This window comes from Lepus europaeus, chromosome 18 (assembly GCF_033115175.1).
Source record: "Lepus europaeus isolate LE1 chromosome 18, mLepTim1.pri, whole genome shotgun sequence".
NCBI lineage: Eukaryota > Metazoa > Chordata > Mammalia > Lagomorpha > Leporidae > Lepus > Lepus europaeus.
This window is the reverse complement of record NC_084844.1, coordinates 7,178,114-7,204,300: the sequence shown is the minus strand read 5'-3', so window position 1 is coordinate 7,204,300 and position 26,187 is coordinate 7,178,114. Positions and strand designations below refer to the sequence as shown.

General features: G+C 52.6%; 1 protein-coding gene across 7 annotated transcripts in view; it reads right to left on the bottom strand.

The window, feature by feature from the left end:
• Positions 1 to 26,187, bottom strand: part of SLC39A11 (solute carrier family 39 member 11) — a 412,593-nt gene that overhangs the window by 140,880 nt on the left and 245,526 nt on the right. For 5 of the 7 annotated variants that reach the window (XM_062216930.1, XM_062216929.1, XM_062216928.1 and 2 more), the window contains one exon: positions 11,482 to 11,652. The exons of the other annotated variants lie outside the window; for them this stretch is intronic. In XM_062216930.1, coding sequence (XP_062072914.1) covers positions 11,482 to 11,652 — 171 coding nt within the window. The remainder of the gene's footprint in view (positions 1 to 11,481; positions 11,653 to 26,187) is intronic. 7 annotated transcript variants of the gene reach the window in all.

Genomic DNA, 26,187 nt, shown 5'->3' with positions numbered 1-26,187 from the left:
GAGGCTTAACCTACTATGCCACAACGCCAGTCTCCCCTTTTTTTCCCTTAAGGTTGATTTATTTATTTGAGAGAGACAGGGAGAGATATCCACTGGTTCATTCCCCAAAGGACCACAACAGTTGGAGCTGGACCAAGCAGAAGCCAGGAGCCTAGAACTCCGTCCAGGTCTCCCATGTGGGTGGCAGAACTCAAAGCACTTGAGCCACCATCTGCTCCCTCGCAGGTGCGCTAGCAGGAAGCTGAATCGGAAGCACGGAATCCAGTAGTGTTGGATGTGGGATGCAGGTGTCCACTGTGCCACATGGCCTGGCCCCCATAGGCTCTTCACAGCCAACAACCTGTGATGATTTTTACTGTAGGTCTAAGACCCGTATCGTCCAGGAGGGCTTTCTGTGATGACAGGAATATTCCGTATCTGCTGTTCAGCGTGGGACCCACTAGCGCCTGTGGCCACGGAGCACCTGACATGTGACTACCGCTGAGGGGCTGTGTTGTTTACTTTTTTATTTAATTCTGATTCATTTACACGTAAACCCAGAGTTCTACAGGCAGCCAGGGGCTAACATACTGGACAGTGCAGACCTAAGAGGCCTTACTAAAGCCAGCTTCTAGCCAGTATCTACCCGGCCATGGGAGAAAGGCAGCTGGCAGCTACCAGAAACTCTAAGTGCCACCACTATACTATTCAAATTCTCTTGCTTTTCCCCCTTGAATTTACATAAAGGTAGGAGGATGACATAACAGGGTAGATATGGAAATGAATTCTGATTTTAACCCTAATCCCAGGGCAGCCTTAGACTGTGGCTTTGGCAGCCAGACAGCTGAGTTCAGGCTTCTGGGTGCCTGTGGCCCACGGCGGGCGACGACAGGGAATCCGAAGTCGCCCTGCCACCTTCGTTTGGGGTCACGCGGGGATCCCATGGTTGCGATTTCACCCCCAGAGCGTTCGTGTCGGTTCTCATCCTCAGATCCAAAGGTGTAATTTGGAAGTCTGCTCCCAGCCTCTGCTACAGTGCACACCCAGAACGCAAGCTGTTGAGCGAAATGTCATCCCGTGGAGGAGCCCGTGCTAATTATAATGTCAGACTTCCCACCGAGACACAGATAATTAGAGGAGAATATTACAGTGTTTCCAAACTCCTGGAGTAAATGAGCAGCATCTCCCAATGAAACCCGCCGGAGACGGGAAATTAAAGCCAGGAGACGCCCCCACTTCTGACCACCACCCCCAGAACCAGATGACCTTTGAGCGTCAAAGTGAGGCGGAGAGGCCAGTGCTGTGGCGTAGCGAGTAAAGCCGCTGCCTGCAGTGCCAGCATTCCATATGGGCACCGGTTCTGGTCCCGGCTTCTCCACTTCCGATCCAGCTCTCTACTGTGGCCTGGGGAAGCAGTGGAAGATGGCCCAAGTCTCCCACGTGGGAGATCAGGAAGAAGCTCCTGGCTCCTGGTTTTGGATCGGTGCAGCTCCTGCCTTTGTGGCCATATGGGGAGTGACCCAGCAGATGGAAGACCTCTCTCTCTCTCTCTCTTCTCTCTTCTCTCTTCTCTCTTCTCTCTCCATCTGTCTCTCTGTGTAACTCTGCCTTTCAAATAAATAAATAAATCTTTAAAAAAAAAAAAAAAGTGAGGCAGATCCAGGAGGAGGAGAGAGGTGAGGGCTGGGGGAAGAAGGGGTGGGGGAAGGGAACAGGTGCATTTGCCCTTACCATGAGCTTACTTGCACATGTTCATGGAAAAATGGGATGAAAAGATACATATATTTTGTTGCAGAAGAACTTCTAAATCCACACAGAGAATTTGTGAATTATTTCATAATATGTATTTTCCAAGAATTTTTAAAATGTTAATTCATTCATTTAAGAGAAAGAAAGACAGAGAGTGCCCCTCTACTGGTTCCCTCTCCCAATGCCCACAGTGGCCAGGCTTGGCCAGGCTGAAGCTAGAAACTGGGAACTCCGTCCAGGTCGCTCACAGGTGTGGCTGGACCCCATTCACTTGAGCTATTGCTGTTGCTTCCCAGGGTCTGCCTCGGAGCTGGAGGTAGGTATCGAACCCGGGCACACATGACCACATTTAACTGCTAGGCCAAATGCCTGCCCCTCCAGGAACTTTTTGAAAGACGCTTCATATGTGCGGCTTTCAAAAGTTTCTGCAGCAATTAATTGCGTTTTCCATGAACTTTTGGAAACATCCCCAGAGCAGGTAACACAGTGGCTCGCCCCGCCTACTTCTGTTGCTGTCATCCCAGTTAGTACTGAACTGCAAGGTCAGATATTATTCCCATTTTACCGCTGGGAAAACTGAGGCTCCCATGATCATACCCAAGGTTACTGAGCTAGTCAAGCCCCCAGTGGCTGCAGGGTCCAGCGCCAGCCTCTAGGACCCCACAGGCTGCACAGGTCCCATCCCTCCAGGGGATGATCTGCGTGGTCCTGGACTCACTTGGTGGGGGTGAGGGTGGGGGGAGCCTCGTTCTGCACCGCTCTGTGAAGCACCCACGGTGGCAGGCCCCGTGCGTAGATCCAAGTCTCAAGCTGAAGTGAGCCCAGTACGTATGGAGTGAGAACCACGCCAACACACCGACGTGGTGCTGGAGACGCTCACATTCAATGTGGCAATCTTAAAAAAGCAGGAAGCCCCTGAACACTTCCGCCACCATCTCCAAGGAACCCCGTGACCCACAGCGGAGCTCACCTCAGCCAGAGGCACCCCGGAGCCGACCTGCTGGGCTTGCGTCCCCAGAACTGGCTGTGTGGCTTTGGGCTGGACCCTTGACCCTTCTGGGTCTCCATTTCCAAACTGGAATAAAAAAATCTAAGTGGCACACACGGAATACACAATGTCTGGAGCTTTTAAAGGCCCCAGTAAACAACAGCCTTTAGTGTTACGAGAGTATTATTATTATTATTATTAGTCGTGTGTTGAGAGGTGCTCTGCTTGCGCACTGACTGAGCCTGGATTGGCAGCTGCTGAGAACGCCCCCGTGGTTTCTGGCATCTGAGCAGAGTGAAGCTGGGACGTGGGGTGGTACCAGGGAAAAACTTCCATTCTCCTAAGTGCAGAAAAGGCTGGGAAGAGCGGGCAGCCCACTCTCCCCTCCACGTGGACTCAGGATGAGCAGGGCAGGGTGTGACATCTCCCTTTCTTGGCCCTTACGAAAGCCCTGGTGGGCCTGTGTATTTGGCTCACTTAGAACATAAAGTTTACCACGCTGCCTACCGCGTCTGTACCTGTATTTAGAATTCTTCTCTAAGTAAAAGGCAAGAACCTGGAACATTAACTTAGGCCCAAGACCCAGCCCATAACACCAGAGTGGAGGTGAGGAACCAGACCAGTCACCCCAGGGTTCCACGGCCTGCTGCAGGCTGAACCCATGGGAGCTCCACCACGTGCTGCGACAGGGGCGGCGCGCATCTTCTTGCAGGAAGCCCCACGTATGGGGGTGGGGGAGACACATTGAAACGGCTGCAAATCACAGACACAGCTGTGACAGAGGACTCAGCAAGGTGTCATAAAGGAAGGGGTGATTAACTTTGCTAAAGACGCGAAATTCATGACGCACCGTGCACGCTACGCTTCACGGAACCATCCACTGCCGGTCCCAAGCAGCTATGGCGGCAATTTACCACAGCCCCCTAAACCTCCAGAGGGAGCCGTACTGGAAGGAGCCAGCCTCTCGGATCCCTGCAAGCTTCCAAGGTAGCTCACATAAAAAGCATCAATATTGAGTCCACCGCTGAGCCCGTAAACTGCGCATGGAAAGGGATTCCTAGGAACTCAATTGCCAGTGGCTTTTTAATTCCACTCACACACAGAGAAAGGAGCTTGCTTTCCTGAGGTCCAGGGATCCCTGGAAGGCTCAGGGCCCTCCAGCCTTCACGACAGCGCATTAAAAGCGATTGAAGAGGCACTACACTCCAGAAGCTGCAGTGTGGAGTCACTTCCACAGAAATCACATTCCTCGTGCACATCGTTTTCCTGTGGCCTGGTGCCCCCGAGCCGGCTCCACGGAGGCACTCAGACAGCCGGGAGGAGAACGGGGAGTGTCTGTCTCCACGTGGTTTTGGGCAGTGTCTGCCTTTTACCACGCGTGCAGGTGGGGTTCCCCCCTGCGGGCTGTCAGTCAGCGTCCCGTCTTCCCCACCCCTATGGAATAGGAGGTGGGGCCACTGGGGGTGATTAGGTCACAGTGTGGAGCTCTTGTTAATGAGAGGAGGGGCCTCTTAAAGAGAGTTCCTGTGCCACCACGTGAGGAGGACACATGGCCAGGACGGCGGCCGCCTGCAACCAGCGCCCAGCCCGGTCCTCACCAGGTGCTGATCCAAGACGTGCAGCTTCCAGAACTGTGCGCCATGCATTCCTGAGGTGTCCACGCAGCCCGGCAGCCCGGCAGGCCGGGACGCACACAGCTGACGTTCTCTCCAGAGAGGGTCCGTAGCTCTTACTGGATTCTGAAGGAGGACGATGCACCTGCACCACGGAAGCTTAAAAAGGCACCTGCTGGCCGGTGCCGCGGCTCAACAGGCTAATCCTCCGCCTGCGGCGCCGGCACACCAGGTTCTAGACCTGGTCGGGGTGCCGGATTCTGTCCTGGTTGCCCCTCTTCCAGTCCAGCTCTCTGCTATGGCCCGGGAGTGCAGTGGAGGATGGCCCAAGTGCTTGGGCCCTGCACTCCATGGGAGACCAGGAGAAGCACCTGGCTCCTGCCTTCGGATCAGCATGGTGCGCCGGCCACAGCAGCCACTGGGGGGTGAACCAATAGAAAAGGAAGACCTTTCTCTCTCTCTCTCACTGTCCACTCTGCCTGTCCAAAAAAAAAAGGTACCTGCTCTTGCACCTGCATATTCACCACGAGCCCTGGCGCTCTTGGCAAGCGTCCATGTCTACTGGTGTTTCCTCTCACTCCAGAAGCCTCTGGGAGAGAGGGCATCCATTAATAAGCCTCCCTTTCTCCTCCTACATTACAAAAGAAAAAAAAATTAAATAGTATGTCATCCCCAGGACATACAAAATGGAACCAGCAAAGACAAAAAATCTTCAAAAAATTCAACTATCTGTTGAGTCACTGTGAACAGTCTACCTGAAAACCCAGAATTTCGGAGGCATCACAGCTCCAGTTAGATTTTTAATCAACTACAAAGGAGAGTGTGCGAGGAGACACCTTTCAAAGACAAGCCAGCTACACACAGATTCTTGAAATGGCTCTCGTCAGAGGGCGTGGAGCTGGCGGAAGTTACGGCAAGTGAGTTCACTCTCTTTAGATGCTGAGACTTGAGGGCTGAGCCACATGGGGTCTTTGGAGCCACATCTGTGTGCATTCAGACCCTCAGTGATTTATCCCGGGTCACGGGCCTGGCATCTATGCGCCAGCAATCCACAAATGCACACCTCTAACCAGACTTCGCGTCTCAACCCCAGGCTCTTACATCCACCCATCTTGTAGCAGCTCCCGGTCCAAACCCAAATCCCTGAGGTTCCCCATAAAACCGGCTCCAGCTGCGGCCTTCCCCACCTCGGCTGTCAGCAATTCCGTCCCAGCGGCCAGTCGGCCGCGACATGGCTGGGTCCTTCCTGGGTCGCCCCTTTCCTTCCCAGCTCATGTGCACTCCATCAGCAAATCCTACCAGGCTCCAGGAGAGCCGGGCTCACCACCAGCAGCGCCACCAGCCTGGTCTTACCTGGATTCCCCAGGGGCCTCCAACAGGCCTCCCTGCAGGCCGGATCTCAATTCAGCACCTGGAGAGCACCCTTCCTACCTCCTCTCCCTGTTCAAACCCCGCAGAGGCTCACCGCCCACAGAGCAGAATGAAACCCCTCAGAACACTGCCCTGTTCCAGCGGAAACAGCTGCGACCTCCCTGCCACTCACCGTGCTGCCGCCACACGGGACTCCTGGACGCTCCGGGCAGGTGCCAAGCAAGGGCCAGCCTCAGGGCCTCAGCACTGGCTGCTCTCTCTGTGCGGAGCACCCACTGTTTCCCAGAGATCCGCATGACTGGCCCAAGTGCAAGGACAGCTCAGCGAGCGCCCCCACCGCCCACCGCACTCTAATTACATTTGCAAAGCTGTGCTCTGACACTCCGTCACCTCTACCGCCCGTTCTTTATAAAACAGCACTAACCACCTTCTAACTCACCATATAATTCACTTCTTATTATGTTCATTGACTGTCTCACCTTGCACTAATATTAGTTGTAGGAGGCCAGGGATCGTCATCTGTTTTAGTACTAACATAACCCAAGTACTTAGAACACAACATTAAAATGTAATTAATAAAATACTTAGAACACAACATTAAAATGTAATTAATAAAAGGAGAGGCTGGGATAAAAACTTCCCTTTAAAACTCTTGCTCCAAGCCAGCCAGCTGTTCTCCAGTGTAACTATACTCACCGTACTTTTTTTTTTGTTTAAATATTTATCATTTTATTTGAAAGACAGACTGGCAGAGACAGAGATCTTCTTCCCACTGGCTCACTCCCCAAATGACTGCAATGGCTGGGGCCGGGCCAGGCCAAAGCCAGGAGCCAGGAACTCTATCCAGTTTCCGAAATGTGTGGCAGGGACCCAAGCTCTTGGGCCACCCTCTGCTGCCTTCCCAGGTCATTAGCAGGGAACTGGTGAAGCAGAGCAGCCTGGACTTGAACCCACGCTCCCATATGGGATGGCGGCACTGCAGGCGGTGGCTCCACCCGCTGCGCCACGGCACCGGCCCTTCCCACCACACTGATGAAGCCAACAGTGGAGACTTCTACGAGCCACTCAGTCTCCATTTCAAAAAAAAATAATAATAATACTTCTGCATTCACCATAAAGGAGACGAAAGGTTGAGTTCGAATTGGGAAATCCCGATGACACAGAAGAGGGTCTCTCACTGGGGAAGAAATAGTATGTGAACTCACGCTGACCTAGGATTGTCAAAGGCTGCTGCCAGGCCACGCATTTGGCTGCAAGCACAGCTTTGCTTCTGGCAAAGTTCTCACTGCAGCCAGGAACACCTGGGAGAGTGCGCTCTGCCTCCACCTGTGGTCTCAGCCCATTCTGTGTCACGGTAACGCAGCAGCTGTTAGGCTGAACACAGTGTAGAGAAGAGTTTGCTTAGCTCACAGTTGTGGAGGTGAAAGTCCAAGATGAGACAGACCTCTCTGGCCTCTGGTAAGGACCTTGTGGCTGCAGATGGTGTCACAGGGTGGAGAGCAGGAAACAGACCGAGTGGACCAGCCCTGTAGCCCAGCAGGTGCAGCCGCCGCCTGCGATGCAGGCATCCGATATGGGCACCAGGTCTAGTCCCTGCTGCTCTGCTTCCAGTCCACCTCTCTGCTAATGTGACTGGGAAAGCAGCAGAAGACGGCTGAAGTAGGTGGGCCCCTGTCACCCACATAGGAGATCAGGATGGAGTTCTAGGCTCCTGGCTTCATCCTGGCCCAGCCCTGGCCACTGTGGCTATTTGGGGAGTGAATCAGCAAATGGAAGGAAGAAATCAATCGATTTCTCTCTCTTTCTCTCTTTAACTCTGCCTTTCAGATAAATAAAACCTAAAAAAAGAAAAAGAAATAGAGCAGGCAGGGGCCAGGCTTGCTCTTACAACAGTCCACTCTCGTGGGAACCAACCCAGTACTGCAAGAACTACATTAATCCCTGCTATGACCTAATCACCTTCCATCCTGATCACTGGTCCAGCTCTTAAAGGTTCACAACTCTCGATGTCGTTACATTGGAGCCAAGATCCCAGCACACAGACGTTTAGGAACACACTCAGAGCACACAGGGCCACAGCAGCTTCTGTCAACGTGAGCCAGGACGCGACCCCAGCAAGCGAGCACACGGGGCCACAGTGGCGCAGCAGCAGCTGTCCAGTGCAGGAGAGCCGGGTGCTCGTAGTCCAACACTGTGAGTTCCGGATCTTCGCATGTTTTTCTGTTCTTCTGGGAAACAGCAAACCATCATGGTACCACTCAGGCTAGGGTCACTGAACCCAATTCTAAACCCACTGGATCGATCAAGAAGGGCTCCTGGTGGCCGGAAGACAGCCCCACTGTGACAGAGGACAACACAGGTACCTCTCTTCCCCGCCGATGAGCACTCCTCAGGCTGAAACCGACTTCTACAGGGCTCTTTAAGAGATTGGGGGTGAGATAACCAGGCCCTCTGGGCAGGATTGATCCACTTGGGTCATCTTTGTGCACTAGGGTCCCAAGTGGACTTCATCTCGAGACACACGGAAGGAGAAGCCCTAGACAGCGAACCTGAAAAGTCTACCCATAACCCAAAGGGGAAGGGATCAGAGGAAAATGAGGGACAGATGCTGATGACACGCGGGGAGAGCCAGCCCGTGTGTAATCACGCCACGGAAACGCCCGAGGCAGGAGAGACGGAGCACAGGACGAACAGCTGAGCTTAAAAGGTGGCTGGACATAGAGTACCTCAGGCAGATCCAACATAGACTGGACTATGTGACATCTATTAGAGTGTTCATTATTGCATTTGAAAGGCAGAGAGAGAGAGAGAGACAGAGAGAGAGAGAGAGATGGTCCGTCTACTAGTTCCTTTCCCAACACCCACAGCAGCCAGAGCTGGGCCAGGCTGAGGCCAGGAGCCAGGAACTCCACCCAGGTCTCCCCCAGGAGTGGCAGGGACCCGAGCACTTGAGCCACTACCTGTTCCCCACCCCCGCCACGCCACGGGGTGCGTTAGCAGGGAGCTGGGTCAGAAGCAGTTTTGCCAGCACTGGGACCAGGCGCTCAGACGTGTGATATGGGTGTCCCACGAGGCAAATGAACCATCATATCACATCAACCCCAGCACTTTCACTCTTTAAAGATGACAGTCTTCATCGTGTAAGCAAAAGGAGATCAAGTCACACGGAGGAACGCGCTCAGTCTGGCCCCGCCCCCTGCTCCCCCCACGGCACGAACACCGGAAGTTACGCAGTGACTTCAGAGTGAGCCATGCAGGGCAAACGTCTCGGCTCTGACGAGTTCTTCCCTGGCAAAGGCTGCTCCTGGAATTAGGTATCCGCTCGGCTCTGTGGGCTCTGTAAACACTCGGAAAATACATCACTTGGGGACATGTCCTAGGGACTGCTCAAACTTGAGTCCAGAAGAACCAAAACCAGATCAGAATGTTTAACAACTGAGGCTTGCAGGAGAATCACCAACATGAACGACTCCTGTTTCTCAAGGCCCCAGCAGCGTTCTGAAAGCTCTACCCATTATTTAGCACCTAAGACTCAAAATGAGCCAGGTACCATGTTATTCTGTTCCCATTCTACAGATGAGCAAACCAAGGCTTCTGAAGCTGAAACAGCTTGTCCAGATAAGCTCATCAGGGTGGGTGTTGTAGGGCAGCATGTAGTGGCACCGTGGGACACCTGCAGCCCACATCAGGGCGCTGGTTCAAGTCCCAGCTGCTCTGTGCTTCCAACCCAGCTCTCTGCTAATGCGCCTGGGAAGCAGTGGATGATGGCCCATGTACTTAGGCCACTGCCACCCTTCTGGGAGACCCAGATGGAGTTCCTGGCTCCTGACTTTGGCTTGGCCCAGCTCAGGCTGTTGGAAAGTGAACCAGTGGATGGAAGAGTTCTCCATCTCTTCCTCTCTATCAATCTACCTGTCAAGTATTTATTTTTTTTTAAAGGCAGAGATAGAGAGAGAGAAAGAGAGAGATCTTCCATCTACTGGTGCACTTCCCAAATCGTCACCAATGGCTGGGGCTGGGCCAGGCCGAAGCCAGGAGCTTCTTCCAGGTCTCCTACATGGGCAGCGGGGGCCCAAGGACTTGCACCATCTTTCACTGCTCTCCCAGGTGCGTTAGCAGGGAGCTAGATTGGAAGTGGAGTGGCTGGGACTTGAACCGGCACCCAAACAGGACACCGGTACTGCAGGCAGCAGCTTAACTTTCTATGCTACAGAGCCAGCCCCTACCTTTCAAATAAAAATAAATAAATTTCTTTCAAAAAATAAAAATAAACTCACAGGTAGGAGGTTGGACTGGAATTCTTTTTTTTTTCTGAGGATTAGGATATAGATGTGTCTTTTTTTTTTTATTAAACTTTTATTTAATGAATATAAATTTCCAAAGTATAGCTTATGGGTTACAATGGCTTCCCCCCTCCCACAACTTCCCTCCCGCCTGCAACCCTCCCCTTTCCCGCTCCCTTTCCCCTTCCATTCATGTAAAGATTCATTTTCAATTCTCTTTGTATACAGAAGATCAGTTTAGTATATATCAGGTAAAGATTTCAACATTTTGCCCATATAGCAACATAAAGTGAAAAAACTACCATTGGATTACTAATTATAGCATTAAATAGCAATGTACAGCACATTAAAGACAGAGATCCTACATAATTTTTTTTTCAAAATAATTAATTTTCTATGCCCTTTCCATTTTAACACCAGGTTGTTTTTTTCATTTCCAATTCTCTTTATATACAGAAGATCAGTTCAGTATATAATTAGTGAAGACCTAATCAGTTTGTACCCACACAGAAACACAAAGTATAAAAATACTGTTTCAGTACTAGTTATAGCATCACTTCACATTAGACAACACATTAAGGACAGATCCCACATGGGGTGTAAGTACACAGTGACTCCTGTTGCTGACTTAACAATTTGACACTCCTGTTCATGGCGTCAGTAATCTCCCTAGGCTCTAGTCATGAGTTGCCAGGGCTATGGAAGCCTTTAGAGTTCGCTGACTTTGATCTTATTCCAATAGGGTCATAGTCAAAGTGGAAGTTCTCTCCTCCCTTCGGAGAAGGGTACCTCCTTCTTTGATGGCCCCGTTGGACTGAATTTCTAAAACATATCCTCAGGAGTAGCTTTCCTTAGTTTATTTTTGTAATATTATTCTTTATATTTTCCTACTTATATACTTATTTGTTTCTATTTATTATTTTTACAAAATTATTTTTACGCTTACCCATGTCTTCTGATTGCACTAAAACAAATCTACTTCCTTTACATTATTTTCAAAATAAAGCACCGTCATGTCTTTTTTATTACAATTAAAATGCATCCGAAGACACAGAACAAATCACGCCAAAATGCTAACTAGGAGAGGGTTGGTGAGGACATTTCAGAAGGACTCTCGCATACACAAAGCAGGTAAGGTGGACCCCAGCATCAAGCTAGACGGAATTCACGAGGTTCAAAAAGCACGGAACAGACCCAGACACATCCTGTTCTCACAACAGGCCCCCTCCACAGCGATCGCAAACAGTAACAAGTTTATGCTCCAATGAACAAAGTCGTAGCTAGAAAGAGGGACAGCTGCTCCAAGCCGCCGGAATGGGCTTCATTGTAAAATGATCACGCTACACCGAGGTGCCCCCACAGTAAGCCAACAGAGACCTGTGCTCCCACCTGCATCCCCTCCATAAAGCACTGTGTCACCACTGCCCACGCGCCTCTTCCAGCCAAGTGAGCGGCTTCCCCTCCGGGCCCGGGCGCACAGGCTCGGGGCCAGACTCACCTGGGACGTTGTGGATGGTGATGGCCAGGATGAGCAGTGCGATCCTCCTCCAGCTGCTGCCGCCCGGCTGCGCCAGGTTCCCTCGGGAAGACGCCGGGGAAGCAGGGCCCCCTCCAAGGCCAGCAGCCGCCACCTTCTTCCGCTGGTAAGCCTCGCCGTTCTCACTCTTATCTGAGCAGAGAGAGAGGAACGGGTACAGAGACTGCTTTAAAAATGTGTGTGTTGGGGGCCAGCGTTGTGGCACAGTAGGTCAAGCTACCGCCTGTGATGCCAGCATCTCGTATGAGCACTGGTTCGAGTCCTGGCTGCTCCACTTCCGATCCAGCTCCCAGCTAATGCACCTGGGAAAGCAGCGGAACATGGCCCAAATGCTTGGGCCCCTGCACCCAACTGGCAGACCTAGATGGAGCTCCTGGCTCCAGCTTTGGCCCGGCCCGGCCCTGGTCACTGAGGCCATCTGGGGAGCGAACCAGGAGATGAAAGGTATCTTTCTCTCTCCCTCTCTTTGCCTTTCAAATAAACTTTTAAATGTGTGTTGACACCTGGGCTAGCAATAGTGAGGTTTCACGGGCCGGGTACGTTCTACTTCTAAGCTTCTGAGGCTGCGCGTTCTTCCACTTCATTCATTCAACAGACCTCAGCGCCCACTGCAGGGACTAACCAAGGCGACAGTGTGGGGTCCTCGCAATGCCCGGGAGTGGTCAGGAGCACTGATTCCAGACCCAGACTGCCTGGCTTCCTTCCTGATTCGGCCACCGGTCAGCTGGGTGGGGCTCACAACAGGACCTGTTTCCTAGGGGTTTCAGAAGCACCCAAGGCAGGAACGCTTGAGACTGTCTGGGCTACAGTCAGTGCCGAAGGGCTCGACTGTCATCGCCAGGGCTGTGTTCCTGGCCCTCACGGCCCCACGAGGTCACATAACCTGTGACCTTCCTCTCCAGGTCACCCTGACACACGGCCCACTGGATCCCATGCCAGGGGACACTGGGTGGCCCCAGGCTGGGCACGGAATCTGCAAGGCCACCTGACGTAGGGACAGCTAGGCCAGAATGTAGTAAGGGCGGCAATCGGGCAGACACACAAAGCAGGCGTGCACTAGCAAACAGAGACAGGAAACCATGCAGCCAGAGAGCGAGAGAGCGAGAGAGAGAGCGAGAGAGAGAGAGATGAGAGAAACAATCCAGCTCAGGTGCCACGGGACAGTCGAGAGCCACCTACAGCACCCAGCCTGTGGGTGTCGCCAGCTGACCCTCCTTGGTTTCCGTTTGCATGGGGTCATTCTTGGGGCCATGCTCCTGGGAGCCCCATTTGGAGACCAGAATGTCCAAAGGGCGGGCCCACTCTGCCCTCGGCAGCTCCCCGTCCTGCTCACGGCGCACTCTCCGTCCCCTGGGGACAAAGGGACCGTGCATTTATTGAACACTCCGCAGTGCAGGGCTGGCAGCCTTGATTCACAGACCTGATCCCTGCAGCGGGCAACCGTCTCAGCTGGATCGCAACCCTTCCCAGACAGTACTTACTGAAGGCGAAGGCCAATCCTCCCTGGGTGGCAGCCGCACTGGTGTGTGTGTGTGTGTGTGCACATACGTGTGGGCACACATGTGGGTTTGCATGTCACTACCACTCCACTCCACTCGGCACCGTCTTTCTTTTTTTTTTTTTTTAAAGAAAACATCTATTTGTTTATTTGAAAGGCAGAGTGATAGAAACAGAGAGGCCTTCCAGCCGCTGGTTCACTCCCCAAATGGCCTCGATGGTTGGGGCTACGCCAGGCTGAAGCCAGGAGCCAGCGACTCCATTCAGGCCTGCAAAGCACAGGGACCATCTTCTGCTGCTTCCCCAGGCGCATCAGCTGGGAGCCGGGTCAGAAGCAGAGCAGGCAGGACTCGAATCACACCCACATGGGATACTGGTGTGGCAGGTGGCGGCTTAACCCACTGCACCACCATGCCAGCCCCAACCGTGTTTCCTGCGATGTCAGACAAGCTTCGTGTTTCTGTACCTGTGCTGGGGGAGGTGAGTGGGCGCGTTTGAGGCCACTTCCAGCGACGGGGCTGGTCTGGATATGGAATTGAACACCTGGGATTTGCAGCCCATGGCTGCTAAAGGCATAAGAAAGCAGTTCCCCGTGCTGCCCAAGAGCTACCCTGGGGTGGGGCGGAGGGTTCCGAGCTTTCTGGCTTGCGCTCCTGTGAACACACAGGCCTGGCCCACGCACTCTCGTGGGAGTTGATAAGCTCCACCCGAAACCTCTTCCTCTGCAGATTGCATAATTTAAGACGGGACAGGCAGGGAAGACATGAATAAGCTCCTTCAAGCCCACGGAGCAGACGCGCACACTGTCTAACGAGCACTGGAGGTTGCAATTATCTTTCGCAAGGTCACAAGAGGACCCAGCCCTGAATCTCCTGCCGACGGTGCCGAGAGCGACAGAGCCGGGAAGCATCGCGGGAAATCTGCACCCCACGCCTGTGTTTAATAGGAACAAGGAGACGCGCATAGAGCTATTAATCGCAGGCGCCCGCCTGGCCTCGGGGTCCCCGTGTATGAAAACTGACGTGGGTGCCTTCCCCGGCGGGATGCACCTGGCGTACTTCTGAGAGTTCAAGAAGCCACGTGGTAACAGCCACTAATGAGTCTGCCACTGAGCGTGGAAGACCAGCCCACGTACACGTGATGCAGAACGGGAAACATCCTGTGCAAGCATCTCTTTGCCTCTGCCGGCGAGGATGGTGCTGCGGTGGGCCGTGGTGAGGGCCAGCACCTGCCCGGCACACTGTGGGCTGCAGGAGATGCCCGGGTGCCAGTGCCTCGAGACGCGCGGGAGGAGGGTGTGGCGAAGGGGAGAGGGAAGGGCATGGAGGTGTCACACTCAGAAACGGGGAGCGAGCACTGGCACGGTGGTTAAGTCGCTACTTGGGACACCCGCGTCCCATGTCACACGGCCTGGCTTCAGTCCAGGCCCCAGTCCCATTTCCAGCTTACTGCTAGCACCCTGGGAGACAGCAGGTGATGGCTCAAGAACTCGAGTCCCTGCCACCCACGTGGGAGACCCAGATTGAGCTCTGGGCTCCTAGCTCTGGCCTGGCCCGGTCCTGGCTGCTGCAAGCATTTGGGGAGTAAACCAGTAGATAGAAGATCTTTCTGTCTCTCTGTTTTTAAAATAAAAATTAATCAACACATTTTTAAAAACTCAGAAAGGGAGAATCCGTGGCACTGGTACTTTAGTCTTCACAAAAGCCCCATCGAGATGAATGAGATTAATCCCCTTCAACAAATGAGGACACGGAAGAACAGAGAGGTGGAGGAACTTACCCCAGCCACACAGCCATGGTGGATTCAGGGGTTAACCCAGGTCCTTTGCAGAGGTCACTCTCAACCAGGGACCTGTGGTTAACTCGGGGTGGGGTTAGGGAGCTGATCTGCTAGTGTGCTCACCGGAAAAGGTAGGAGTGTTCGGTGGGAGTTAGAAATCAGCCTATGTGTGTGAACGGGACCTCAGGAAAACAAAGCCCCTACAGAGGGACTGAGGAGCCACTGGCAGCCTTGGAAACAGCCCAGCTTCCACACTACAAAGTCCTGCCCACACCCCAGTAACTTCAGAGTTGGTCCCGGCCCCTCCCGACAGAGGGCACGAGAGAGTTCTCTCTGCCTCGCACCAAGAGGTCTACCCAACCTGATAACTCTGGGTAAAAAACACTTTGGGAAGATTCCACCTATTTCACATCCAGGGAACCCTCTGTCCAGGAGAAGAGGGTAGGGAAGGAGAAATCTGGGGAGACCTGGACCCTGATCCCTTATAAGCCCCAGGCTAGACACAGCCTGCACGCTCAGCTCTTCCCTGCGACACCCGCCTGGGGGTCTAGCAGGTGTACTGCTCTCAGCTCCCAGTTCTGAGCTGTCAGGGACAGCCTCTCCGTTAAGCTACGTGACCTTGCTTAGCCCGTCTGAGCGGCTGGGCTCACACCCTCACATCCACCTGCAGAGGTGCCCATCCGTCCTGATTCTACCGTGCACCAAGACAGGAACCCCTGCTCTGGCCATCTCGGCTAACAGGAGGAAGCGGCCCTGGCAGCGACAAGGCTGTGGAGAGCGGCTGGTGAGGGCTCACCATGTGACACCAGAGCAGAGGAGGCGCGGCAGATCTCGCGTGGGGAATCAGGGCCCGCGTGGAGACAGACCTGAGTGAGACAGGTGTTTCTGAACTCATCAGACCAACTGTGGCTTAAGGTAAAGCAGCTCTCGGTAGGAAACACCTAGCAACGCCACGCCAGGAACCAAGGTGTTCAGGACAAAGAAGGAAAGAGAGAGAGAGAGAGAGAGAGGCGGGTGCCGGAGAGCAAGAGAAAGTTGAGAAAAGAGAAGAGAGAGGCACCAGCAGGGGAGGATAAAGGAAGGAAGGAGTCGATGGAGGAGGGAGAAAGAGAAAACTGACAAAGACACTAGAAGTGGGAGGCAGCTACGCCAGGGGCACAGGGAGCCGTGCTCCGGAGGCTGTGGCGGCTGAGCCAAGGACCGCGGTGCCATGTGCATCCTTGTGCAATGGAAGGTTCCCCGGCGAGACAGCGCTCCAGCCTCCGAGTCAGGAGCTGTCTAGTCATTTTATGAACGGCCTTAAAGACTCCTCATGAGGTTTCCGTTGATTGCTTGTTTGTATATTGTTTTTTTATTTGACAGAGTTAGACAGTGAGAGGGAGAGACAGAGAGAAAGGTCTTCCTTCTGTTGGTTCACCCCCCAAATGGCCACCATGGCCAGCACTGCGCTGATCCGAAGCCAGGAGCCAGGTGCCTCTCCTGGTCTCCCATGTGGGTGCAGGGCCCAAGCACTTGGGCCATCCTCCACTGCACTCCAGGGCCACAGCAGAGAGCTGGACTGGAAGAGGAGCAACCAGGACTAGAACCAGTGCCCATATGCGATGCCGGCACCACAGGTGGAGGATTAACCAAGTGAGCCATGGCACCAGCCCTGTATATTGTTTCTTGGCTCTCCCAGCTGGTCAGGTAAGAAGTTTTGCAAATAAATGTCTTTTGGTTCTTAAAAAAAAAAAAAAAGAAAAAGGCAAGGCCGGGAATCGGCTTGTCAATGGCTCAAAATCACAATTCTCTCTCCAGAAAAAAAAAAAATAAGAAAAATGCCCAGATGCTGTTGAAGGTTTTTGAGTCCTTATGGATTCAAGGACCTCAGACTGGGGACATCCTGCCAGTTAAATGTCACGTTAACCTCTGCTTGCAACGCAGACCGCCTGTGGTCCCTCTGACCTGGCGTGCCACCGGCTAGGTTACAACCAACCCCCTGGTAAGTACCACAACACTAAATGACGTCACCAGCAACGGGAGAGCATTAACGACACCCCTGAGATATCACTGGAGATGATCCAATTGGATTAGCACAAACAGGCAGATTCTCAAATCCTTGGAAAAACACTTCTTTCTAAACGCTGTTACAAAACATCCAAGGAAGAGTAGCCAGCGACCGACATCCACCCCCTGGGACAGTGTCTGCGGACAAAATCCATCTGGCGGGGAGAGCAGGGCTGCTTCCGTAGCTCCCAGAGGGTCCGCAGGGTCCGGGAGCAGAAATTCAATTATCACCCAAGCGGCAGCACTGCTCACTAACGGTCTGGTCCCGATTCTAAGATCACACACGGGAGGACGCTAATTTCCCTTATGTAAGCCGTGCTGATGGAAAACCAGGGCACTGTGGCAAAAAGTCTCCTACAGGAAGGACCTCGGTGCGTGAGACCCCAGTGGAAAGAAGAGGCCATCAGAGAAGGAGGCACTTTTCCCTGCATGGAGGAGAGTACTTCCACTTTGCTTACAGCCCTGTCTCAATACGGACAGAGTTTGTGGACTCAAAAGGCTTCCATAGCCCAGGCAGCTCATGGCAAGAGCCTCTGTGATCAGTGACGTCATACAGAGGAGTGTTGATTGTTAAATTAACAACAGGAGTCACTGTGCACTAGCTTCCATGCGGGACCTCTGTCCTCAGAGAGTTGTATTATAATTATGTCTAAGTGTTTTCAAAATTTGTATCATTCTTGAGTGCTTCTTTAGTTTTCTTAAAAAAAAAGTGAAATTATCTTCAAGATGCAATGGCTTTGAAGAGCCCTTGTCTCGATTATTGAGGGACAGTGGCTTTTCTCTTTTGCGTCTGCAAATTGTCGAACTCTTTGCTTAGTACAGAGTTGCTCTTCTGTGTATAAAGTTAATTGAAAATGAATCTTAATGGAGAATGGGACTGGGGACGGGAGAGGGAGGAGGAGAGGTGGCAGTGTGGGCAGGAGGGTGGGGAGAATCACTGTATTCCTAAAGTTGTACTTATAAAATGCGTGAAGTTTGTAAAACGTTTCTTTGCGGGGGGGGGGGGGGGGGATATAAAGTCAATTGAAAAAAAAAAAAAGTTCCTTTAAAAAAAATAGCAGGAGCCACGCGGTTCCGGGTCCTGGCAGGAGACGCCCCCTGCTGGCGGGTCACTGTCCATCACCAGGACTGTCTCCAGACCTACCCACCACTCTCAGGCTCCTCCCCATCTGGAGAAATGGAACTGCATTGGGGAGCATTTCCAGGCGTGGACAAAGCCCCCTGTCCTCCACACCACAGCTCCCACCGCCCCGGCCCCGGCCAGGTTCATCGCTCGTGGGCGTTTTGCATGTTTGCAGTCAGTGTGGGCTCAGGGCAGAGAGAATTGATGACGGGGCCATGCTCTCTGCCCCTCTGCCTCAACTTCCTTATTAAAAAAGTTTCCTTAATCACATCTGCTTGGTGACAGTGGGCACAGACACAGCACAGCGAGGGTAGCCAGTCCTGCGATGGCACACAGGAAATGGAATTAAATGATAAAGTTTGTTTTGGTGCAGCAATTTTTTTAAATCCATGCATAGTTTATTCACAACTTCTCCACGAATGTTCTTAAAGACCCCATCGTACGCATGGATTCTGAAAAAAAATTTTTTGCATCAAAATAAACTTATGTTTTGATTGCATTTTCCATAGATTTTTGAGGTAGCCTCATACTACTCAATACACAGGTTCATACTCCATTTGTTCCGCTTAGAAATACAGACATAGGAAGGGAATATCATTGTGTTCTTAGAACTGTATCCACAAACCATATTGAATCTGTTAAAAACTAGCTAAAAACTAAGAAATAAGATAAAAAGGGGGAAAAATAACTATACATTTTAAAAATGTCTTAGCCTCTGTAACTGCGTGTATTTGTCTATTTGAGGGACAGAAAGAGCTCCCCTCCACTCATTCGTGTCCCACCTGCCCACAACAGCCAGGAATTCAATCCACGTCTCTCACGTGGGTAGAAGGAGCCAATCACCAGAGCCATCCCCAGCGCTGCCCAGGGTCTGCAACGGCGGGGAGCTGCAGTCAGGAGCCAGGGAGAATCACACCAGCCACGTGTGAGTCTAACTCTTAACAGCCCTGTGGAATCCTGCTTAGTTCAGGACTTTCCGTTTGGGAACCCGAGATCTGCCGCTATTTCCCAGCAGTGAGATGAAGTGCCTCCCCCTGCCACACGGGGGCGTACACGCTTTCTGCTCCCTCCCAGCCTGAAAAGGCGTCCAACCTGGGAAAGGACCCTGCTCCGTTTCACCCGCTAGTTTTTTGTTTTATGACTTCCTGATCCAAATATTACTGCCCATGGAGATGGGCGGAGTGGCTGGGTCTATCCCAGGAGACGGAGCTCAGCACGAGGGGTGATGTCTGTGCAAAGGCCCTGACGCCTTTCTCGTGTTCCGCTGTACCTAACTGCTGGCCAGCAACTGGTTTCCTAAAAGGAACGACGTGACACGGTGTGGGGCCGTGTCACGCCTGTGCCCTCGCTGTACGACCGCCCTCTGGACACCGCTCCCTTCCCCTAGCGTGGGCCCGGACTTGGAAGAGAGGGGGAAACTGCTCCTGAAACCAAGGGAAAAACAGAAGGAGTTGGTTCTCGGTTTGGGAGATTCCGGGAGTCCTTGGCGGTTGGGATTTTCAAGGGCGCGACTTTGTCTCTTGAACGTTTTTGCCTGTGGACCCTCGCATGCTTGCTGTAGATGCACGCGATCCCTCATTTGGCAAGAGGAGGGGGAAAGAGGGAAGAAAAAGACGATGCTGGCGCCTTCCCCTGAACCCCCCCACCCCCATCCCCCCTACCCCCACTCCCACCCCCCCACCCCCCCCACCCCCCGGCTCCTCTGAGTCTTCCCGGGCTCCGCCCCCAGCAGTCTCAAGTCCTCCAGAGCCCCTGGAAGCACCAACACACAGGCCGTGAGCATCAGGTCTTGGCATGAAACCATCAGCAAGGCCTTCCCTCCTATCTCATCAGCTTAGTGAGTGCCTTGGACCACGGCAGGGCCGGGCAGCTAACCCACCTGGAACGTGCACCCATCTTTCTGTTAACGACCTCTTTTCCGACTACAAGAGTAAAAATGCATTTGAAAGCAACCTCGGAAAAAAAAAAAAAAAACAACTAAAAAGCATGCAGGAGAAAATTTAAAGCAGCCATTATCACACCGCCTAAGAAATACAGACAGAAGCTGGTGTCTTTCCTTCCACACGTCCTCACGTGGTTTGGTCCGGCGGGGATGTATCCCATCACGCAGCGGTTAGCTGCTTCTCCTTCCCACTTAACACACATAAGCATCTCCCCCATTCAATTAGACTCCTTCGAAGTGGCAAGCGGTACACATTATTACTTATGTTCTCGCACTGTTGCATACTCAGGCTGCTTCTCAATTTTTTTTTCCTATATCACTAAAAAACCTTTAACTCAAGTAAATAATCAGAAATTCAGAGTTCCCAGAAGTGGCACTGCTGTGCCAAGGGCCTGAGGTCTTCACCTAACCTCCAGCAGGGCCGCGCCATTCACCCACCTGGGAGCCGGCTTTTCTAGTTCTCATTGCGCCATTTCCTACGTACATCTCATTTAAAAATGGACGTGCTCATTTATGGGGCAGATGGGGCAAATGACATCTCACCATTGCCATTTTTTGACCTCAAGCAAGGTGAACTTTCTCAGGGTCCCAGGCGTATTTCTTTTCTCTTTTGCAAAATGCACTCTGCCCAAATGAGGCCTCTGTAGCAATGACGATGCCACTAGCTAATTCCTCGCCAGCAAGGGGCCATTTGCCTGAGCCACGTATGTCTGTCGGTGACTGACGAGACCTGGCTGGCAGCCGCAGGTGCGATGACAGAGACGCACCCACCTGGCCAAGCTGCTGCTTCAGCCGCAAGGGCTTTCATTCCTTCGAGAGATTCCTCAGGACCCCAGAGTGGCGAGCACGGCTGCCTTTTTATAAAAAAGCGCTGTCTGGGGCCGGCGCTGTGGCCTAGTGGGCTAAGCCTCCGCCTACGGCACCGGTTTCTCATATGGCCACTGGTTCGAGCCCCGGCTGCTCCACTTCCGATCCAGCTCTCTGCTGTGGCCTGGGGAAGCAGCAGAAGATGGCCCAAGTCCCCGGGCCCCTGTACCCACGTGGGAGACCCTGAAGAAGCTCCTGGCTCCTGGCTTCGGATCAGCCCAGCTCTACATGTGGGGAGTGAACCAGCGGACGGAAGATCTCTCTCCGTCTCCCTATCTACAGCTCTGCCTCTCAGATAAAAACCTGCTGTCTACTTTGTTAATGACACTATGCAGAACAGTCCCCAAGCCTGTTTTCTCAGGCCACCTCCCCTCTCGGTATTGGGACATGCCTCTGTTCAAAAGCACAGGATGTATGAGAGCGTCTCTGGCTTCCCCAGTCGTCTCCCCTCCCCCACCCTCACACTCCTCCCCCCGCCCCCCCAGACTTGGGATTCTTGAAGGCGACACAGCAGTTCTGTAAACAGTGCACATAGCAGGAAGAATTTATGGTGAAACCTTGCTGGACAGGTCAGATTTAGCAAATAAGAAGACAGGCTGTGAGTGGGCCGCTAGTCCAGGGGTTCAGACACCCAAGTCCCCAAGTCCCACATCACAGTCCCAGCTCTGGCTCCTGACTCCAGCTTCCTGGCAATGCAGACCCTGGAAGGCGCAGGTAATGGCTCCAGTAGTCCAGCTCCTGCCACCCATGCGAGACCTGGATTGCATTCCCAGCTTAGGCCTGGCCCATTGTGGGCATTTGAGGAATGAACCATTGGATGATCAAACTCTCTCTCTCTCTCTCTTCCTCTGCCTCTCAAGTAAATAAAAATAAGCTGAAAACTGTATAATTGGGTGCCCAGTTATATACGAATTTCAGATAAAACAAATTATTTCGCATAAGTGTATCCCGAATATTGCACAGGATATACTTACACTAAAAACTATTCACTACCTATTTAAAATTCAAGGCTTCCTTGGTAGCCTGTATTTTATCTGACAACCCTAGTTGTCCTAAACCTGGGGGCCAGAGAGAATCTGGACACACAGGCTGCACCCTCCTCTGAAGGCAGCCACGCCCTCATCTCTGTGTTGAACCATCCAAGGTGCGCTGCCCGGGGTCATGCAACCCCAGCCAAAGAGCCCAGCGGGGACCACGGAGACGTTGGGGAAGGTGACTGAGACACTTACGATGCTCAGCTACTGACCTTTAGGCAAAGAAACACTTGGCATTTAAGAAACACGGTCATAAATGTATTTGCCATCTCTCGAACCACGGTAAGTATTTCCACTTATCGCTCTGACAATCGCAAGGCACCTGATTCTCAGAGGCCAACTACTGCCGCGCACCAGGGCTGAGCGGACCATCCTTCCGGTGGGTACGTGCTTGTCCAGGCACTTGCAGTCACCCCAGCCTTACCTCGGGTGCTTATGAAGAAGCGACCGCTCGGCGACAACACAGATACAAGCAGATCTGCGTAATTAGTGAAAATTAAACATACAGCAGAAGAGGGAGCGGCTTCACTCTTAGCAAGAGATTTCTCATCCATTAAGCAGACCGCCCACTGAATCGTGCCTCGGGCCCCGTATCTAAGTCAGGCTATTTCTGCTCTCGGACAATGGAGCTCAAATGTCCAGCCTTGTTACAAGTCCACCTGCCAGGCCAGCGATCTGCTTAGAGGTGCAGACAACCATTTCATGAGCGTCGACTAAGTCCTGATGAAGTCTCTGTGGGCTAAAAATGAATCCTCGGTGGCCCCGGAGCCCCATCTGTACTTCTTCTTCTTCTTCATTTTTTTTTTTTTTTTTTTTTTTTGGACAGGCAGCGTTAGACAGTGAGAGAGAGAGAGAGTGAAAGGTCTTCCTTCCATTGGTTCACCCCCCAAAATGGCCACTATGGCCGGTGCGTTGCGCCAATCCGAAGCCAGGAGCCAGGGGCTTCTCCTGGTCACCCATGCAGGTGCAGGGCCCAAGGACCTGGGCCATCCTCCACTGCCTTCCCCGGGCCACAGCAGAGAGCTGGACTGGAAGAGGGGCAACCAGGACAGAATCCAGTGCCCTGACCAGGACTAGAACCCGGGGTGCCGGCGCTGCAGGCGGAGGATTAGCCAAGTGAGCCACAGTGCCGGCCCCATCTGTACTGTACTCCTTAGTGCCCCCGCAATAGGCGTGTTCAGAGCAAACGCCCCTGGGAGGGAGACCATCACAGATTTTGGAGAGTCTGCGGACAAAACAAACAAAACCCAGAACACTGGAGAAAGGCCCGTGGGCTCCATCTCTCGTGCTTCTGAGGGTTTTTGCAAAGGACTTTCCCAACCTCCCCTGGCAGGAAGGGAGCCACGCGCTTAACTTACACTGTTGTAAACGGCCAGGCTCGGGAGGAGCCGGGAACTCCACCCACCTCGGGACTCCAGTCCAGCTGCTCATGTTTTTTCAAGATTAATTAATTATCTATTTGAAAAGTAGAGGGTGGAGGGTGGAGAGCTCTGATACGGGCTGTGGGCATCCCCAGGCAGCGGCTTAACTTGCTGCACCACAGCCTCGGCACCCCCAGCTGCACACATGAACTAAACTGTCACTCGGCTTGTGTTCCTCACTGTGCCATCTTCCCTCTGTCGAAGGACGAGGACCGTGGCCTTGTAAGTCAGAGTGTGGCAGGAAAACCACCCAGTGCATGGCGGGAACGGGGTTCCTGGCCACTGCCCCACCCCCAGAGCTAACGACATCAGACTCTTGAAGAAAGGCTGAGGTACCTGCTGTACGGGTCGTACCCCGCCACCACTCACCCCAAGACAATTCTGATCCAGACCAAACTGTGCACGTTTTAGACGGCCACGTTACAGGTTAGTCCAGGTACTTCCTTTGCACCTAAACAGACCCGAGTCCAACCATCACCACCCCATCAAGTGTCTCAGGGCAATGGGCAGGGCCAGCCTGACCCCTGGAGCTCTGTACCCAGGGACACGAATGACCCTTTTCCAGAAACAGAGCGGGAGAGGCAAAGGATGTCAGATGAGAAGGGAGGAAGTCATTGAATGGTCTTGATGGAAGCCATCATTTCCTTACATCAACTGCAGATCCCCTTTTGTTAAAGAGGATATGAGCTGCCACAAAAGGGAGGACAAGGAAACGCAAGCACTGGCAGAAGGATTGGGGGAAGAAAATCGATTACCCCAGACCGAGGTATCCGTTCACCCTCCCCGTGTCTACTCATCGCATCGCCGCCTCTTTTTCTGTCTCACATTTCCCCTCTCCTCCTGGGAGTTGGTTATCAGGGATCAAAACACAACAGGATCGGCGAAAATCGTGAGTTGCTACAATCCAGAGAGTTATACCTATTGCCAGGATTTGCAAATAGAATTACATTCTGTAAACTAAAACCAAAACAAGGCTCTTTTGCTAAGGGGCCATGTAGAGGAGAGGGAGCCGCAGTTACAAAAAGGCTTAAGTGATGCTAACATTCCACAGACATGTGGGTTTCCTTGCTTTTCAGGGTTGAAAAAAAAAATGTCCAAACACAGGAGAACTGTTGGAGGTAGTAACAAAAAGAGAAAAAAGACAAGCATGCGCCTGGAGATGTAGGTTTTGCTTCTTGTCTTTGGTACAAGGAATCCAAGAGAGCAGAGATTTTATCTGGAATGTGAGAGAGAAGGGAGGGAGGGTTTATCAGCCATTCATCCACCAGAAGGGAGCTGAGGGGTCCTGGGGCCACCCCAGAAGGGCTGCAGAACCCATCCTGGAACCCAGGCAGGGGAGGGAGCCTGGGACTTTGAGCTCCCTCGGAGCAGTCCCTCCACGCCCAAAGCGGACATCAAACGCCTCGGCTTGGGTCGCTCAAGCTGACTTCTGCTCTCCCCTGCTGAAACTGCTGGCCCACCTGCCATGAGGACCACTGGACCGGCTGAGCCAGCGGGCTGCGACTTCCATCCCAAAAGGCACATGAGCTCCTGGCCAAGGCTCACGAGCCGCAGAGGCGGGATACAGAAACAGCCAAGCGAGCTGGGAGCCAGGACGCGAGAGAGGGGAGGAGCGGAGGAGAGCAACGGCCGCCCAGGGAAGCTTCACGTCCACACACATCTGTGTCTCCAGCAAACCAGTTCACACTACGTTTACGCCGGCGTGCGGTCCTCGGGTGAACTCTACCTCCAGCTTACTGTGCAAGCCAGGGGAAGGCTGCAGCCTCTGAGGGGCTCAGCTGCTTCTGAGCTAAACGTCCTCCCAGGGCAGCCACAGCCTCTGACTCAGCCCGCCTAAATGATCGCTCGTCCCCCATGTGTCGGGGAGAGCAGCTATCTCCAGGGCCAGTGTTTATATAATCCTGTTCTGGCCTCAGAAATTCCCCAAGATGAGCTTCGGGGACAGCACATTCCAACTGCTCATAGAATAAGAATGCCCGTTAATGAGGAACAAATTAATTTGCCCAGAGGAATTGGCGTCTCTCTGTGTCCTAAAATAAAATGTATTATTTTCCCCCCTTAAAAGTCATTGAAATATTTTCTGATGAAATAAAAAAAAAATCCCAATACTTTAGAGAAAATTTAGAAAATACTGATAAGGACAAAGAAAAACTAAGACTCATTTGCCACCTAGAGGTAATCACCTTTTAAAAAAACAAAATCCTAACAGGGCCAGTGTTATAGCACAGCAGGTTCAGCCACGGCTAGCCAGGCAGGCAGCCCACTGCAGGGCGCCAGTCTGGGTCCCAGCTGCTCTGCTTCTGATTCACCTTCCTGCTAATGAGCCTCGGAGGCAACGGATGGTGGCCCAAGGACTTGGGTTCCTGCCACCCCTGTGGGAGACCCTGGTGGAGGTCCTGACCCCTGGCTTCAGCCTGGCCCAACCCCAGCTCCTGCAGACTTTTGGGGACTGAACTAGCAGATGGAAGATCCCGTTCTGTCCCTCCCTCCCTGTGATTCAGCCTTTGAAATAAATAAGTAATTAAAAAAAAAAAATCCCAACCTTTCTTACGTTTCTACAGATACATAACTTGAAAAGAGGAACAGACACCCATACACCGTTTTTCAACTGGCCTTTGAAACACGATTACACATAGCAATAAAGTGTGAATCTATTCTGCATCATTGAACAGCCTCCTGCATCAGTGGTGCTCAACTGAATTTCCCTCCGCTAACAAGAGGTCAAGATGGTCATGAGCAGAATTACACTGGCCAGAGAACCAAGAATATACACCCAGAGGTTTCCGTAGCTATTAGAAACCCAGAGGTGTTCACGGTCCGAGTGATCTCAGAGTCAGGCACAAATGGCTATCGTCAGCCCTGCAGTCGGCTCTGATGGTCAGAACAGTAAAAGCCAGCCGGGCAGGAATAAGAAATCACCACCTACAAACCGGTCAGATGCTGGCTGAACGTAAAAGG